The sequence below is a fragment of the Myotis nattereri genome (genome assembly GCF_964212035.1).
Source record: "Myotis nattereri genome assembly, chromosome: 4".
NCBI classification, from domain to species: domain Eukaryota; kingdom Metazoa; phylum Chordata; class Mammalia; order Chiroptera; family Vespertilionidae; genus Myotis; species Myotis nattereri.
In genome coordinates this window covers 42815778-42831319 of record NC_138079.1, presented here as the reverse complement: position 1 = coordinate 42831319, position 15542 = coordinate 42815778, and the positions used below count along the sequence as shown (strand labels likewise).

The following is a 15542-nucleotide window of genomic DNA, read 5'->3' as shown; positions in this document are numbered from 1 at the left end:
CTTTAAAAGAGTTCCTCATATTGTGACCCCCAACCATTAAATTATTTTCGTTGCTACTTCATAACTGTAATTTTGCTACTGTTACGAATCGTAATGTAAATATCTGATATGCAGGATGGTCTTAGGTGACCCCTGTGAAAGGGTCATTTGACCGCCAAAGGGGTCGCGACCCACAGGTTGAGACCCACTGACTTAGACAAAAGTAGGGAGCACTATTCCAATAAATATGGAAAAGGAAACAAAGAAAAATGTTTCTGCAGTAAATCTAGCAAGGAAATGGAAGTACAGGAAGTATTAGTTGGCATCTGTATATCCACATAAGTACATCATACACTGTTGACCCCACAGATAATCATTCCCCCCTGCACAATAATGATATAGTTTTCATGTGTACCTATTTTACTGACCGTACTATATCATAAAAACACATATAAAGTCATGTTGACCCCACAGATAATCATTCCCCCCTGCACAATAATGATATAGTTTTCATGTGTACCTATTTTACTGACCGTACTATATCATAAAAACACATATAAAGTCATTTACATAAAGACCGATGGCCCTGTCCTGCCTTTTACTCTACTATGCTAGAAAACCCCACAACATGTGAGGGGCTGTGAAAAACAGAATATCTATGGGTTGAGCCAATATAGTAGCCAACAAATACTGAGCACTCACCACTATGTGAGTTACAGAGAAGATGGCAGTAAACAAGAAATGAAGCACGGGTTCAAAGAGTAGTCATAAAAACAATGCACAGTGTAAGAGAAATAACATTAAAGGCAAGCTCGGCAAGCATTCAATCAAGACTAGCCCTTTTATGTGGAAAAGATGAAAAGAACATGAGACTTATAACCAGACAAACCTGGGGTTCCACCATAACAGCTGCACGAATAGGGAACTACATACAAGCTGACAGAATTATCTAAAATTCCACATTTCAGAAATATTTTAAAATTGGAAATATACATAATTTCTTTGATGTTGAAACCTAATCTCACCATCCATTTGTAGGAAAATATGATCTGACTTGATGTGAGTCCCTATTTATTCCATTTAATATAAATATCTATATGTTTCATTACTGAAATGCTAACACGTGTCTAGTAGTTACATGCCCTCAACTGGCTTTCTAAAATCTAAAAAACTAAGAATTCTGAAACATATCTGGTCTTGGGGGTTTCAGATAATGACTTAGGGGCTTATAGCACGAAGGGTTATGTTTGGGAACTGAGATAATAAGCACTAAGGACAGGGCCTGAAACATTTAAAACTTTTTTTTATAACCACTATCAAAATATAACTTAGATAGTAAAAATGGAATTTCACAATTAACATTAGAGCTTTTGGAGTGGAACCTAGCTTTCTGTACTAAGAGACTGAAATACCTACTGTACAGATATGATGAAACAGACTCTATCTGCTTACTGATAAAAAAATTAAAAACACAAAACCAGCCTCTCTGCCTCAACAAGCACTCTGGCTTCCCCACCTATGTTCCTTGAGGTTGAAACTTTTTGGAAAGGCCCATACGAAAAACAAACATCTTAAAACATGGGAATTATATGTTTCCCACCTCTGTATTCCCTTCCATGATACACGCACAGTTAACTAACACAGATCACAATAACAGCAAATGTTTATTTTGTGGTTCTTACTCTATGCCAGGCATTTTGCTAAATGACTTATATACATGAACTCATAACTCTCCTAGAGGTATATATTATTTCTAATTTATAGAGAAGTTAAATAATTCACCCAAGGTGGGATCTGTAACTCTGTCCAATTTAGCAGCCACAAGCCATATGTGGCTATTTAAATAATTTAAAATAAAAAATTCTGCTCCTCTGTCATATATGCCACATTTCAGGGGCTCAATACAAATATGGCTAGTAGCTTAGCTTATGGGAAAGTGCAGATGTAGGACATTTTTATCACTGAAGGAAGTTCTGTTGAAGATCTCTGTCTATATCATAAGCTCATGCTCATTATACTGTAAGTGCTCAATAATCTCTCTATATAAAAAGCCAGCAACCGGAACACCGAAATGACCGGTCGCTATGATGCCCACTGCGGCAAGCCAACCAGCCTGATTGGGGGCAGGACCGGCCAGCCAACCACCCGTGGCCCCTCCCCGCCACCGGCCGGGGCCCCTGATCAGCTCCCATTGGGGCGGGCCAGCTGGACCGCACCTGTGCACGAATTCGTGCACTGGGCCTCTAGTCAATAACTAATGACTTAAATAAAATGACATAGAGGGCTATAACCTTAATTAATCATAATTTAGCCATATGCTTTTAGGAGAAAGACAAAATAATGAAATAAAAGGAACTAGTCTCAGGATTGGTAAATACAATCAGCTCAATATTCTATAAGTTTATGTATATTCATAGTGATGACCTCAAAGAATCAGTTTTAAAAATATGAATGGGAATGGTTAAAATCCTCTGCCAAGACAAGAAAGCACATTGGTATATTTTTAGATCTTTCAACCGCAAGGACTGGAATCCAAAGGGTTTTCTGGTTAATTCCCTATTAACCAGAGAACATGGTCAACAGAAAGTAGCAGTCCACAAATTAATTGAGATATATGATTTGTTTCATGATGGCATCTTAATTTTAGTATCTATTTCAATTAATAACTATAAAAAGAATCCCTTATTTCATTAATAAACATTATTTTAATGATACTTCTAAAATATATCCTACTCCTAACCCTGTGTAATTATATGTAGCTTAACCTTGTTCAGTGGTTTAAAATCTGATGTGATCTGTAAGTAATAATATCTGAAATTAAAGATGTATCTGGATAGACTGTGCTGTTGTTTTAAAATATGGATTGATGGGGAATATACTATTGAAAGTGTGGAATAAAATAGTCACAACTAACTGAACTCACCCTTTCAAAAGTATCGGGCCAAAAGGGCAATAATATTTTCAAGAGTTTTTGATGGAAAAATTTGAACACCAGCAGATAGAGGCTCAGATACAGATGATCTGGGAACCTACTAAATTTGTGTGCAAAGCTGTGCATATGTGTATTTCTCTGAGTACAGGGTTCCTCGCTTTCAAATCATTAAAGGGACAAATTGTCTGTGACCTAAAAAGGGTAAGAATGGCTATAGTCAAGACTCAGAAACAGTTAAAAAGGAGATAGAGTAAAAGGCATCATACTTATTCTGAATACTAGATAGTGTTAAGAAAATTTAAAATTTAAATAGAATTTTACTTGCCCAGTGACATTTAATATTTCAGTGTTAATTTAGAAATTTTGTTTCAAGTTCAGCATTATACTCATGTCAAATATTACTAAATATTTTCAATTTAATTGCTATTTTTAAAGTGTTTTGTCACATCAGGAAAAAGTCTTTTGTCTTCAAAATAACCTAAGGAAACACAACATAGTGACATTTTTTAAAAGAACAAAAGTCTCCCCATCACTTAAATCACAGGGTAGTACTGTATCACAAGGTCTTCACTGGCAAGCGTTTGTTTGGGATGGGCTTAATAACTGACATTTGTTCTGTTTCTCATGAGTAATGTGGTCACCTTAAATTAACGCTAATAAAACTGTATAGTAAATCACCACAGACGCATATAAAAAGCACAATGCATATATTATATACACACAACAATCATAAACCTGGCAAGAATGACTAACTGGCAGTTTTACCAAAACCTTTGAAGATTCAAACACAATCCAGAACGTTAAAAAACAGACTGTTAAGGTAACAGGATGGCTCCAAGGAAAATGACCCCACAGATAATCATCATCCCAGATTCTCAGGGCCCATTTTAGCTTCCTCTACCACCCTAGACCAATTCCAGTAAGAAAAATGTTCCTGCAATAGCAAGTACTGCAATCAGAAACCTTACACTCAGCAGCTCTTTTAGGCACCCTAAAACAAACATAACAAAAAAGTACTGATGAATGCTACAAGATGGATGAACCTTGAAAACATGCTAAATAAAACCACATATTTTATGATTCCCTATGTTGTCAGAACAACTCAATGTCAGTCTGCTTAGAATAAAGCTAGTCAATGTGATGAAGACAAAGAGTGATACTCTACTTCACAGGCAAAGAAGTGCTAGGATTTTAAGTTTCAAAAGTTCTGGAACTTATAAGAAAATTCCAGATGGCTAGTAACAAAAAGATCCAATTTTATCTTTAACAACAGCAGCAAATAAAAAAATGTAAGGGAAAAATAAAACTACAATTTTAACTTCATTAACAAAAAAATTTCTTTCTAGATCACGACCACGATACCTCATACACTTAAAAAAAAAAATAAATCCTCACCCGAGGATATGTTTTTTCATTGGTTCTAGAGAGAGGAAGAGGGAAAGAGAGAAACATTTATCAGTTGTCTCCCATACATGCCCTGCAACCTGGGTATGTGCCCTGACTAGGAATTGAACCCATGACCCTTTGGTGCACAGGATAACACCCTAACCACTGAGTTACACCAGCCAGGGCTCATATAGTATTTTTTAAACAAGAGGCAAGTATATGCACTTTTAAAATGTCAATGAGAACTGTCTTGGTATGCCTCCTAAGCCCAAAATGTTTCATAAAGCTATATTAATACTAGAGGCCCGGTGCATAAAATGGGTGCACCGGGGGGTTCCCTTAGCCCGGCCTGCACCCTCTCACAGTAGGACATCCCTCTCACAATCCGGTTAGGCCCGATCCCAGCCTGGCCTGCAGGGATTGGGCATAAACCCCAGTCGGACATCCCCCGAGGGACATAGCAGTGCGGTAGGTGGCCAGGGAGGAGCCCGAACTGGGGCTGGGTGCCATGCAGCTGCCACAGCTGCCCTCGCCAGCTGTGAGCATGGCTTCTGGCTGAGCGGAGCTTCCCTCTGTGGGAGCGCACTGACCATCAGGGGGCAACTCCTGCATTGAGCACCTGCCCCCTGGTGGTCAGTGTGCATAATAGCGACTGGTTGTTCCGTTGTAATGGTTGCTTAGGCGTTTATATGTATAGTTAAGCAGAGACATTTAGCTCTTCTTTACAGACAAAAATGTACTACTTTCACAAATATACTCAATGTTTTAAAAAACAATATAGTCAATCCACAGAATGGGAGCAAAAATTTACAAATTATATATGTATTTGATAAAAGACTTGTATAGAACTTTCAAATTAGTAATAAAAAAATTTAAAAATGGCCAAAAGATCTGAATGTTTATTTAAAGAAGATACGTTAAGTGGGCAATAAGCACACGAAAAGATACTCAACATCAATGCCATTAGGGAATGCAAGTCAAAACCATGAGATACCACTTCACACCCACCAGAATGGCTATGATACAAAGACAAATTGTAAGAAGCATTGGTGGTAGTAATGTAAATATGTGGAGAAATTTTAACCTTCCTATACTGCTAGTGGGAATGCACATGGTACAGCTGCTTTGGAAAGCAGTCTGGTAGTTCCTCAATTGGTTAAATAGCATTTGCACACTAAATATATATCAAGACAAAAAAACTTGTACATGAATGTTCACAGCAGCACTATTTATAATAGCTCCAAAAGTAGTATGAATCCAAATGTTTATCAATTGATGAATGACAAAATATGGTATGACCATGCAATAAAGTGTAATTTGGCACCAAAAAAAAAAACCCCCCAAACAAAACAAAACATAACAAAAGGCATAATAAAAATGCTTTACTTTCAAGTGATGCACACTACAACATGGATGAACCTTGAAAACGTGCTAAGTAAAAAAACCACATATTTTATAATTCCATTTACAGTAAAATGTCCAGAATAGAAAATTTATATAGAGAAAGTAGATTAGTTATTGCCTAGGTCTGGGGGAGGGTTGGAGGAGAGATGAAGAAAGACTACTAATGGACACAGGTTTATTTTGGGGGTTATGAAAATATTCTGCAGTTGACTGTATTGCTTAGTTATGCTTTAAATGGGAAAACTGTATGGTATATGAAGTATGTCTCAAAATATGATTTAAAAATCATTTTGAGCTACAAAGTACTACAAATCTAATGATGAAGCAAATAATTTTATTCTTATCTAATCCTTCTGAAGTATAATTCCTCTCTTAAAATAGCTAGTATAAATTCAGTTGCCTTGCCGAAACCGGTTTGGCTCAGTGGATAGAGCGTCGGCTTGCGGACTGAAAGGTCCCAGGTTCGATTCCGGTCAAGGGCATGTACCTGGGTTGCGGGCACATCCCCAGTAGGAGATGTGCAGGAGGCAGCTGATCAATGTTTCTCTCTCATCGATGTTTCTAACTCTCTATCTCTCTCCCTTCCTCTCTGTAAAAAATCAATAAAATACATTAAAAAAAATAAAAAAAATAAATTCAGTTGCCTAATCCAGCTCATTCTCCTCTGTCCAAACAAAAATCCATACTTCTTGCCTCTTCTACAAGTCTATTCAAGATGACTGCAGTGCTATCTGAACAAAGGCACAAGCTCATGTCCATTCAGGAGGAGGCCAGACCTGTGCAATCTGGACCTCAAGCTCTCAGCTGCCTAGAAATACCGAGTAGCTTTAAAAGCAACAATTTCAGGTTATCAAAACATAATGTAAGTTTAATCTTTCTCAATTTCCTATTGCCTTTAACTCAAACCTCTTTCATTACAGAATTAAAGATCCAAATTATGAGAAACGCTTTGCTTTCAACGATCATTAGTAAAACATAATTTGAAAAGTTTCCTGTGTAAAGAAAATGGGTTAAGGATTTAAGAATGGCTTTCAAATCAATTTTCTAGAAACTGCCCAGAATAATATTTCATAAAAACAAATCTGATCATGTTACTCCTTGATTAAAATCTTACAATGGCTCTATACTGTTTTTAGGGTAAAATTCAAATTTCTTGGCAGGGCACAGAAGGCCAACCCTAAACTTTGCTTACTTTCCAACTTCCTTTCTCACTCTCCTCCAGATAACTAGGCTGACCTTTCCTGCCTCTTCTAGGACTCCTGCAACATGCAGTTCTTTTCACCTTATGACGTTTGGGTCAAAGTGGAATATTCCTCCAAGGGTCCACTTTGCATATAATGATACCTGTCTATTTCACAGCTCATTTGCACACTGCCCATGTCTTACCCCACCATACTCTAAGAACTCAAAACACCAGGACTGCACCTTTTTATGCTTAAAGAAAAGGGGGGGAGGGAGTACTAATCATGTCTTTATCCCCATCACCTATTATAATTCCTAGCAAAAACATTAAAAACATTAAACAAATAGTTATTAAATGAATAAACTGAGCAGGGACATTTTAGTTGGGAAGAATTCTAACAAGCAGAAAAAGGAGGCAAAGGAAAGGGAAGAGTTAAAGATGACCCTAAGGTTTTGGGCCTGGAGTATCTTGAAGAACCATGCGCCCTTAGCAGAAAGGAGAGATTTGAGGAAGACCTGCTTTACGGGGAAATGAAGAAGTTTGGTTTTAGAAATATTTCATGTGTGACATATTGGCCCCCAAAAAGTGATTTCATTTCCCCCCCCCCAAAACGACTTAATAATGTATGATACAATAAATTGTTAACTATCTATCTCAATAAGGTAGAAAATGGGTAAAGAAAAGGAAAAGCAATCCAATATTTATTTAATAATTTGACTGCTTTTCATCTTTGATATGCTAGTATTTTGAGTTTTAACTCTGGGTACAGCGCACAAACTCAATAGTTGTGCCTAAACCATCAAATGTTACTACCTACTATCTAGAACACCTGCTTAGATCCACCCCTAACACTAGTTTTAATCTTCATTCACTATTAAAACTATATACTTTCCTGATTTTCAAAAATACTATATTCCTAGACCATAACATTTGCTTCTTCAAACACTTAGAAAAACTAACAGCATACACCATTGTAGATAGTTAAGTACTCTTTTATAAAAAGCTATTTGTTCTGGCTGAGTTTAATAATAAAACATAAAATATGTAATAGTATTTCCAAACTAATGGTTTAGAACAGCCGTGGGCAAACTACGGCCCACGGGCCGCATCCGGCCTGTTTGAAATGAATAAAACTAAAAAAAAAAAAAAAAAAAAAAAGACCGTACCCTTTTATGTAATGATGTTTACTTTGAGTTTATATTAGTTCACACAAACACTCCATCCATGCTTTTGTTCCGGCCCTCCGGTCCAGTTTAAGAACCCATTGTGGCCCTCAAGTCAAAAAGTTTGCCCACCCCGGGTTTAGAAGGTACACATTTAGTATACATTTAATGGTTGCAATATTTTCAAGCAAGATTTGGGCATTAATGGTATATCCAGTGCTGTTTTGGACCCTACAAGGAATACTAAAACCACTGATAAACAGGATGAGAATGAAAAAAAATTAATTTTTAGAAGTTCATTTTAGGTAGGTTTTAAGAAACCCTTTTCAAGGATTTCTATAGCTTTTTCTTTCTTTTTTGTATCCATGAAGAGAAAATTGAAGCCCAGTCAAGAAAATTGGACCTCTATTAACCTTGTTTTATTCCAGAAGAAATAAAGTGAAAGTTCCAAAGGTAATGGTCTGAGCATAATACAATGAAGTCTGACAAAATGTTACTGCCCTAGGATTTTTGCTAAATTTCCCTAGGCAGTGAAACTTCAATAATTGTCGGAAAGCTTTGAACATTACAGTATAAAAATTTTAAAAGAAAGCAAAGGAATTCTAACGTAGACCTCCTTTTTGTCTTAATAGTGCATTGATGCCTATATTCCCACTGTGATGCTGTGAAAATACCGTATGTATCTAACTTTTCTATTAATGGCACCTCAAATCATAGGCCCCATCCTGAGTATTATTGTCTAATGGACTCAGTGCAAAATAAATAGTTGATTGTAGAATCAGAAAAAGGTCAGTCTTGTACAAAGATAAAATTAAATCTTAAGTTTTAAAAATTTTTTTATCTTTCTGCATTTTTGTTACCTCTTCTTTTAGTGCATGTTTCCTCTGTTCCAAACAGATCTCTTTAGCTCGCATCATCTGCAGCGTCTCCTTAGAAACTGCATACTGGAGTTTCTCCATACGTTCAGCGGCTGCTGCCCAAGATGCTTTACCAAATTTCTTCTGATCTGCTCGCATTCGATCGTATACAGCTATTAATAACAATTTTTTAAGACATTAAGATATAAAACAACTTGATACTAAAGAATTTGAAAGACTTAGCTTTCACTAACCACATACTCAAAGATAAACACCCAAATCCTACCCCCATGATAATTTACTTATAATGGCTCTAAAATATTATTCACAATATCTTAGATTCTAATGTCTTCAATAAAAATTTTAAATAATCTTCCTCAGAAATAACTTTATGAAAATGAAACTAAGTTGTCAGATTAACTTTAAAAAATGCTTTCACATGTCCAGTGTCATTACTTTCAAAGTTTCTATATAAACTTTATTCTGTGATGGTTTATACATTTTTCCTGGTAATCTTAGTTGAAATATTCAAGATTATTTAAAATTATATAAGTCCCACTAAAATTCACTTCTGTGGATGACCTTATATCCTGTGACCTTGAGAAAGTAACTTGTTAGTTCCAAGAGTTTAGAAAATAGATTCCATATAATTCTCTACATAAACAATGTTATTTATCATCTGTGAATAGGAAGGACTATTATATTTCTTCCTTTCCAAACTATATACATTTTATTTCTTTTTCTCACCTTATTACAACCAGCTAAGATTTACTATATTACATTCAATAGCAATGGCAAGCATGAACATTTCTTGACTTTTTACCTAGTTTATGGGGTATTTAGTCTTTTACCATTAATTGAGAGGATGTCTTTAGGGTTTTTGTAGATGCACTGTATTAATTTAAGGAAATTCCTTTCTGTTCCTAGTTTGCTGAGCTTTTTTTAGCACATGTGATGTTATATTTTGCCGAATGCTTTTTCAACATCTACTGATCATGCTTTTTTTTAAATTAAGACTAGAATTTCTCAACACCAGCACTTTTGACATTATACGCCAAAAAATTCTTAGCCATTATGGTAGGCTGTCCTGTGCAACATAGAATGTCAAACACAATCTCTGGCCTCTGCTGGCTAGATGCTAGTAATACGCTATGCTGTTGTGAAAACCAAGTATGTCTCCAGACACTGCTCCGTGTCCTTTTGTGTGACACATCACAACCAGTTAAAAACCACTGCTTTAGACCTTCAATACAGTAGAATGCATTGATTGATGTTTACATACCGAACGAGGAAAGATAAACCCCATTTGGTCATGATTGTTAATTTTTAAATATTTTAAAATTTGCCAATATTTTGTTGAGGATTTTTGCATCTATCTATGTAGAATGTAGGTTTATCGTTTTCTTCTTTTTTTGTACTGTTTTTGTGTAGTTTTGGATTTAGGGAATTGCTGGCCTCATTTAATATAAATTGGAAGTGTTCCTTTACTTTTCTATTTTCTGGAAGAGATTGTGTAGAAAGAGCTGCATTAGTATTCAGATATTTGGTTAACATTTGCCAGTGAAACCATTTGGGCCTAGAAAATTCTTTTTTGAAAGATTTTAAACTACAAATCCAATACCTTTAATAGTTATAAAAATATTCGTTATTATCAACTTGTATGAATTGTGGTAAATTTTGTTTTTAAGGGAATTGTTCCATTTCACCTTTGTTAAATTTGCATGTGAAGTGTTGTCTATAGCATTTTCTTTATTATCCTTTTGATGCCTGCAAGTTCTATAGCAATATCTCATCTTAATATAATGTATTTTTAAATGTAAAGTATTTTTATGTGTAGTTGAAATGGACATGAAGTAGGAGATGATGACTGGTGGCAGAATAATAAAGTATATGTGATTTTCAAAATTCCTTAATCATATTATACTATTTTTTCCCAAAAGACTGAAGATGGGGAGAGACAAGTAATATGGCTTACTCAAACTTTTGCCACCTGCTTAGGCAAATATCTATATTTCAGGACCAGGAGAGATGGGACACGATAACCTTGGTGACTAAAACTATGAGTTTAAAAAGCAGCAATAGCATAAACGTCAGACACTTTTGCCAGCATCTATGCACAAAAACACTCACATCAACATTAAAACAAAAAGTATTACTAACTAAAACATACCTTAAAAGGATGAAGGAAAGCACTTCGTAGTCAAACACTACATGTTAATTGTAATTCCATCTATCTAAAGCATTTTATTAAATCTAAGAAACAAACCATATTTACTTTATTCTTTAACAAATAAAAATCACAATATAATTATTGACAGCTTTTATCATAGCTATCAAATTTCACTTTGTATAGAAGTGAAACATCTGCATAAGAACCTGAACACATTCTATACCATATTAATCACCAAAACAGAATTAAAGATTTAAAGATTAAAGAATAAAGCTCAAAACCTATTAAAAGGAATAATGTCCTTTCATAATAACAAAGGTAAAACATAAAAAGCCCAGAAGTGAACTGAACAAGAAATGTGTAGGACCCAGATAAAAAACCAAAACTAAAACAAAACAAAAAGCCTAATCAACGTGAATAAATGGCATGATATATCAACCACACTTTCCCCCTACAAATTATCCTATAACATGTTTATTTAACAAATAAAGCACTATTCTTCTCATGAATATTAAAATCCTCTTTCAAATCCTAAAACATTGTAGTTTTGATCAGAATTATATTAGTTTGGGAAGAAATAATTCTAATTAAAAAAAAGAGTATATGTGATTTTTCAAAAGGGTTATAATACTATTTTAGTGAAGAATAATTGAGTATAGCCAAGATATTTTAAAAAATAATAAGAGGGATTAATTGATAAACTAGGTAATAAATTTTGTTATAAAGTTACAATTACAGTATAAGAACAGAAAAGACAGTCTAGAAAGAAATCTAAGTATATAAAAGGATTTTTAGTACGTTTTAACTATTTGGAGGAACACAGAAACTTACTTTTAATTTAAAGATTAAAAAGGAAATCATTCTTAAAAGCTGATAATTTTTACAAATAAAATTTGTATAACAAAAAATGTTAAAAGGAAATTTAGGAATAGATATTTGCACCAGATGTCAAAACTATACAACTATAATAGAAATATAATAAAAATATCAATGAACATATTAGGAGCTCTTACAGATCAATACAAAAAATACCATAGAAAAATAGGCAAAATGTTAACTGAAAAAAGAATATGCAAATACCAATTATTACATGAAAACAAAAAAGATCAACATTGAATAACCAAAGAAATGTAAAATTTAAAAACATGATACTATTTTCACTTATCAAATTGTTGGTTTTGTGTGTTTTTATGACAATGCCGAAGGATGTGGAGAAATCAAGGAAAAGTATTCTCATTCTGCATTGGCATTCTGAAGGGATAAATTGCTTTAAATTAAACTTAAGAAAATGTGGATTTGATGAAAGAATCACCTGAATGTTAATCTGTATTATTAACTGCAGGTAAAGAGAATAACAGATAATTAATATAATGAACAGCCCTGAGTTTGAATTCATATTAAGAAGCCACTGAAGAACTTCTATGGCCACCTATGGAAGAAAGTTGAAAGAAATGAACCTTCACAGAGTTTGCCCTCTGTCTCATTTGGCTTGTCCTGATTTGTATCATTTATAAGTTCTAAGAATGTGCTTTCCTGAGTTCTTTGAGTCCTTGTAGTGAATTACTGAACCCAAAAAAAGCTATGGGAACCCCCAAATTGGTAGCAAGTTGGTTAGAAGAGCAGATGGCCTGAGGACCCCCCTAAATGAGGGAGTAGTGCCCGAGATGAGGATAGTCTTGTTCGAGACTCACCGCTGTGCCTTTAAATTGTGGGGTCTGTGATTGTGAATAATTAGTGTCAGAACTGAATTATACTATATCAATATCCCATTACTAATATATCTAGAAAAGACTCACAGGATATAACTTTGTTAATAGTGATCTTCCTTCCTAATTGTTAGGACTATTAGTGATTTTCATATACTTTTCAACACAGTTAATGTGAACATAAAATATTTAAACCACTTGTTTTCAAAATTAAACAAGGATAACTTCACTGAGAAACTCACCTTTTTGAGCTTTAGCTGTTATTTCAAAATATTTGACAGTAAGATCTTGAATAGAGAGCACAGCCATGTGAGCTTTCCGCTGCCAATCAGCATCTTCTTTTTGTAAACTTTCAATTCTTCGGGGACCCAGATAATCATTCTCCATGGAAATCTTTAGAGAGAGAGAAAAAAAAATTAAGTTCTGCCCAGCTGGTGTGCTCAGTGGTTAGATGTCGCTCCATTAACCAAGAGGTCACTGGTTTGATTCTAGGTCAAGATACATGCCCCGGTTGTGGGCTTAATCCCCAGTAAGAGGCATGCAGGAGGCAGCCAGTAGATGATTCTCTCTCATCACTGAAGTCTCTCTCTCTCTAACCCTCTCCCTTCCTCTCTCTCAAATCAATAAAATAAAAATTTTTTTAAAAGTTCTTTTCTTTCTTTTATTCATTTCTTAAGCATTTACTGAATGCTTACATCAGGCACTGTGCTTGATTCTAAAACAAAGAATACTTGTTTTTCCCTGCTTTAGAGTGCTAGCTATTAATTCATAACACAAGAAAATTAACACTGTTGAAGATCCTGACATAAAACTTGTCCTCCCTTCATCCTTCTCTATCTTCTTTTTCATCCTTTCTTCCTCCATATATAAACAAAAGGCATTTAGCACACGGTTGTAACTGGTTATTTTGGGGTGCTGAGATCATGAGAAATTTATTTCCTCCTTTGTGATAATTATATTTTCAGTGAGGTTAAGAGTTATTTGTGCCAATAAAATACTTATTTAATAAATGATAAGTAAAATAAAAACTCAATATTTTAAGACTGATAATACATAAAAACCTACCCATCTACCTAATGAAGGGCTCTGGAAAAAATAAAAATTTAGCTTTGTGTTATTTACGAGAGTCATGACTGAAACAAAAACACTAAGGAAAGTGAAACCCAAATGATGGATACAGATATACCAGGTGAATGCTAAAATAAAATTAACTGAAGTGACAATATTAATATTAAGGTACATAAAATCATCACATAGGTAAGTTTAACATGGAAGAAGGGTGCAATCCAACAAGAATATCAATAAACTCTTTATACACATTCCATCCTACTTTATCATATCTTGAGAAAAGACTGTTAAAAATGAAATGAGAAGTTAAAACCATGAGGAACGTGAAAATAAAATATACAGAAAAATGTTGATACACTCCTGGGATACTTTTTAAAAAGTTATCAAGTGTTACAAGCCTTGATATAAAAATTGATAATAAGTTTCAAAAGTAGAAACTGTACAGGCCATATTCTCTAAATTGTGCAATAAATAGAAATTGAAAGTCTAAAACCAAAATAAAATTTTAATCACCTGGAAATTTAACACCCAATGGACGGTAACATTTACTGTTAGCTATAATACACTTGTTCCTTAAGCAAATGAGGAGTCTTCCAGATAGAGGAATAGTGTGCCCAGCACACAGTGAACAATTTATTAGCAGTGTTAAGAAGGACAATGCCAGAGAAGAGGGAGGGGTCAAGAATAATCCAAGATTACTGGGGGAAAATATGTATGTGCAATTGGCATTTCCTTAAAAAGTAAACAGTGAAGGGAGGAATAGCTTATTTCAAAAGGAAGAAGACAGAGGATTTCGTTTTGCGTATTTTAGATTTGAGTTTGCAAAGGCCATGGGTCACCTTGACACACAGAAGACATTTAAAGCCATGAGAATAAATGAGGCTACCTAAGGAAGTCACAAGGGAAAGGCTCATGACTGACCCCCAAGTTCATTCCGGCACTCAGGTTGGGTGAAAAAGTGCATACAGAAACCAAGCCAGAGGTAGGGGGTACACCCGTAAAAGTGTGGAATTACATAAGGAGCAAGATTCAAAGGAGGAGAAATTGATGCTGTCACACACTATTTAGGGATCAAGTAGGATGATAACTAGTATCCAGACTTAACAGCATCAAGATCACTGACCTTAGCCAACAACAGGTCTGGGAAATAAGCAAACTCCCTTTGCCCATTACCTCACATCACATCATCAGATCTCAGCTGAAGTACTGGTTCACTTCCAAACATGTTTTTAATACGGAGAGTAATGTGGACATGTAACAATAAATATTCTTTTGAAAGACATGTGAATTGAGGAAAATATGGTGGGGCTAAAAAACAATAAGGCTTAAGGTAAGGCCCTTTGCTTTTTGTTTTATTTTAATGAAGATCATGGAGCGGTCTGAGCAGTGAAAAGATGTATCAAGCAGAACCTATAGATGCAGGAAAGAGATGGGGCTAACAAGAGTGGGAAGGTCCTTGAAAGATAAGAAGGGACAGGATCAGAGTACTGGTGTAGGGATTTGCTTTTGGCAAAAAGAGAAAGAATTCCTTCACGGCACAAAGAAAGGTAGGTTTGGGGTTTGGTAAAGAAAGGATGAAGGGAACTCCTGTCCACGATCTCTGTTTTCCCCTGTGAAGAAAGAGCCCAGATAAGAATAAGTTGATGCAGGGAAGGGGAGAAGATAAGACACAAATAGTTGCTTTTAGATGGCAG

At 35.0% G+C, this 15542-nt stretch overlaps 1 protein-coding gene across 1 annotated transcript in view; it reads right to left on the bottom strand.

Annotated features, from left to right (window-relative positions):
• JMY (junction mediating and regulatory protein, p53 cofactor) overlaps positions 1-15542 on the bottom strand; it is a 71232-nt gene that overhangs the window by 15517 nt on the left and 40173 nt on the right. The window contains exons 3-4 of the mRNA XM_081088798.1: positions 13023-13173; positions 8908-9077 (exon numbers count right to left, since the gene is read on the bottom strand). Of these exons, the coding sequence (XP_080944924.1) occupies positions 8908-9077; positions 13023-13173 (321 nt within the window). The remainder of the gene's footprint in view (positions 1-8907; positions 9078-13022; positions 13174-15542) is intronic.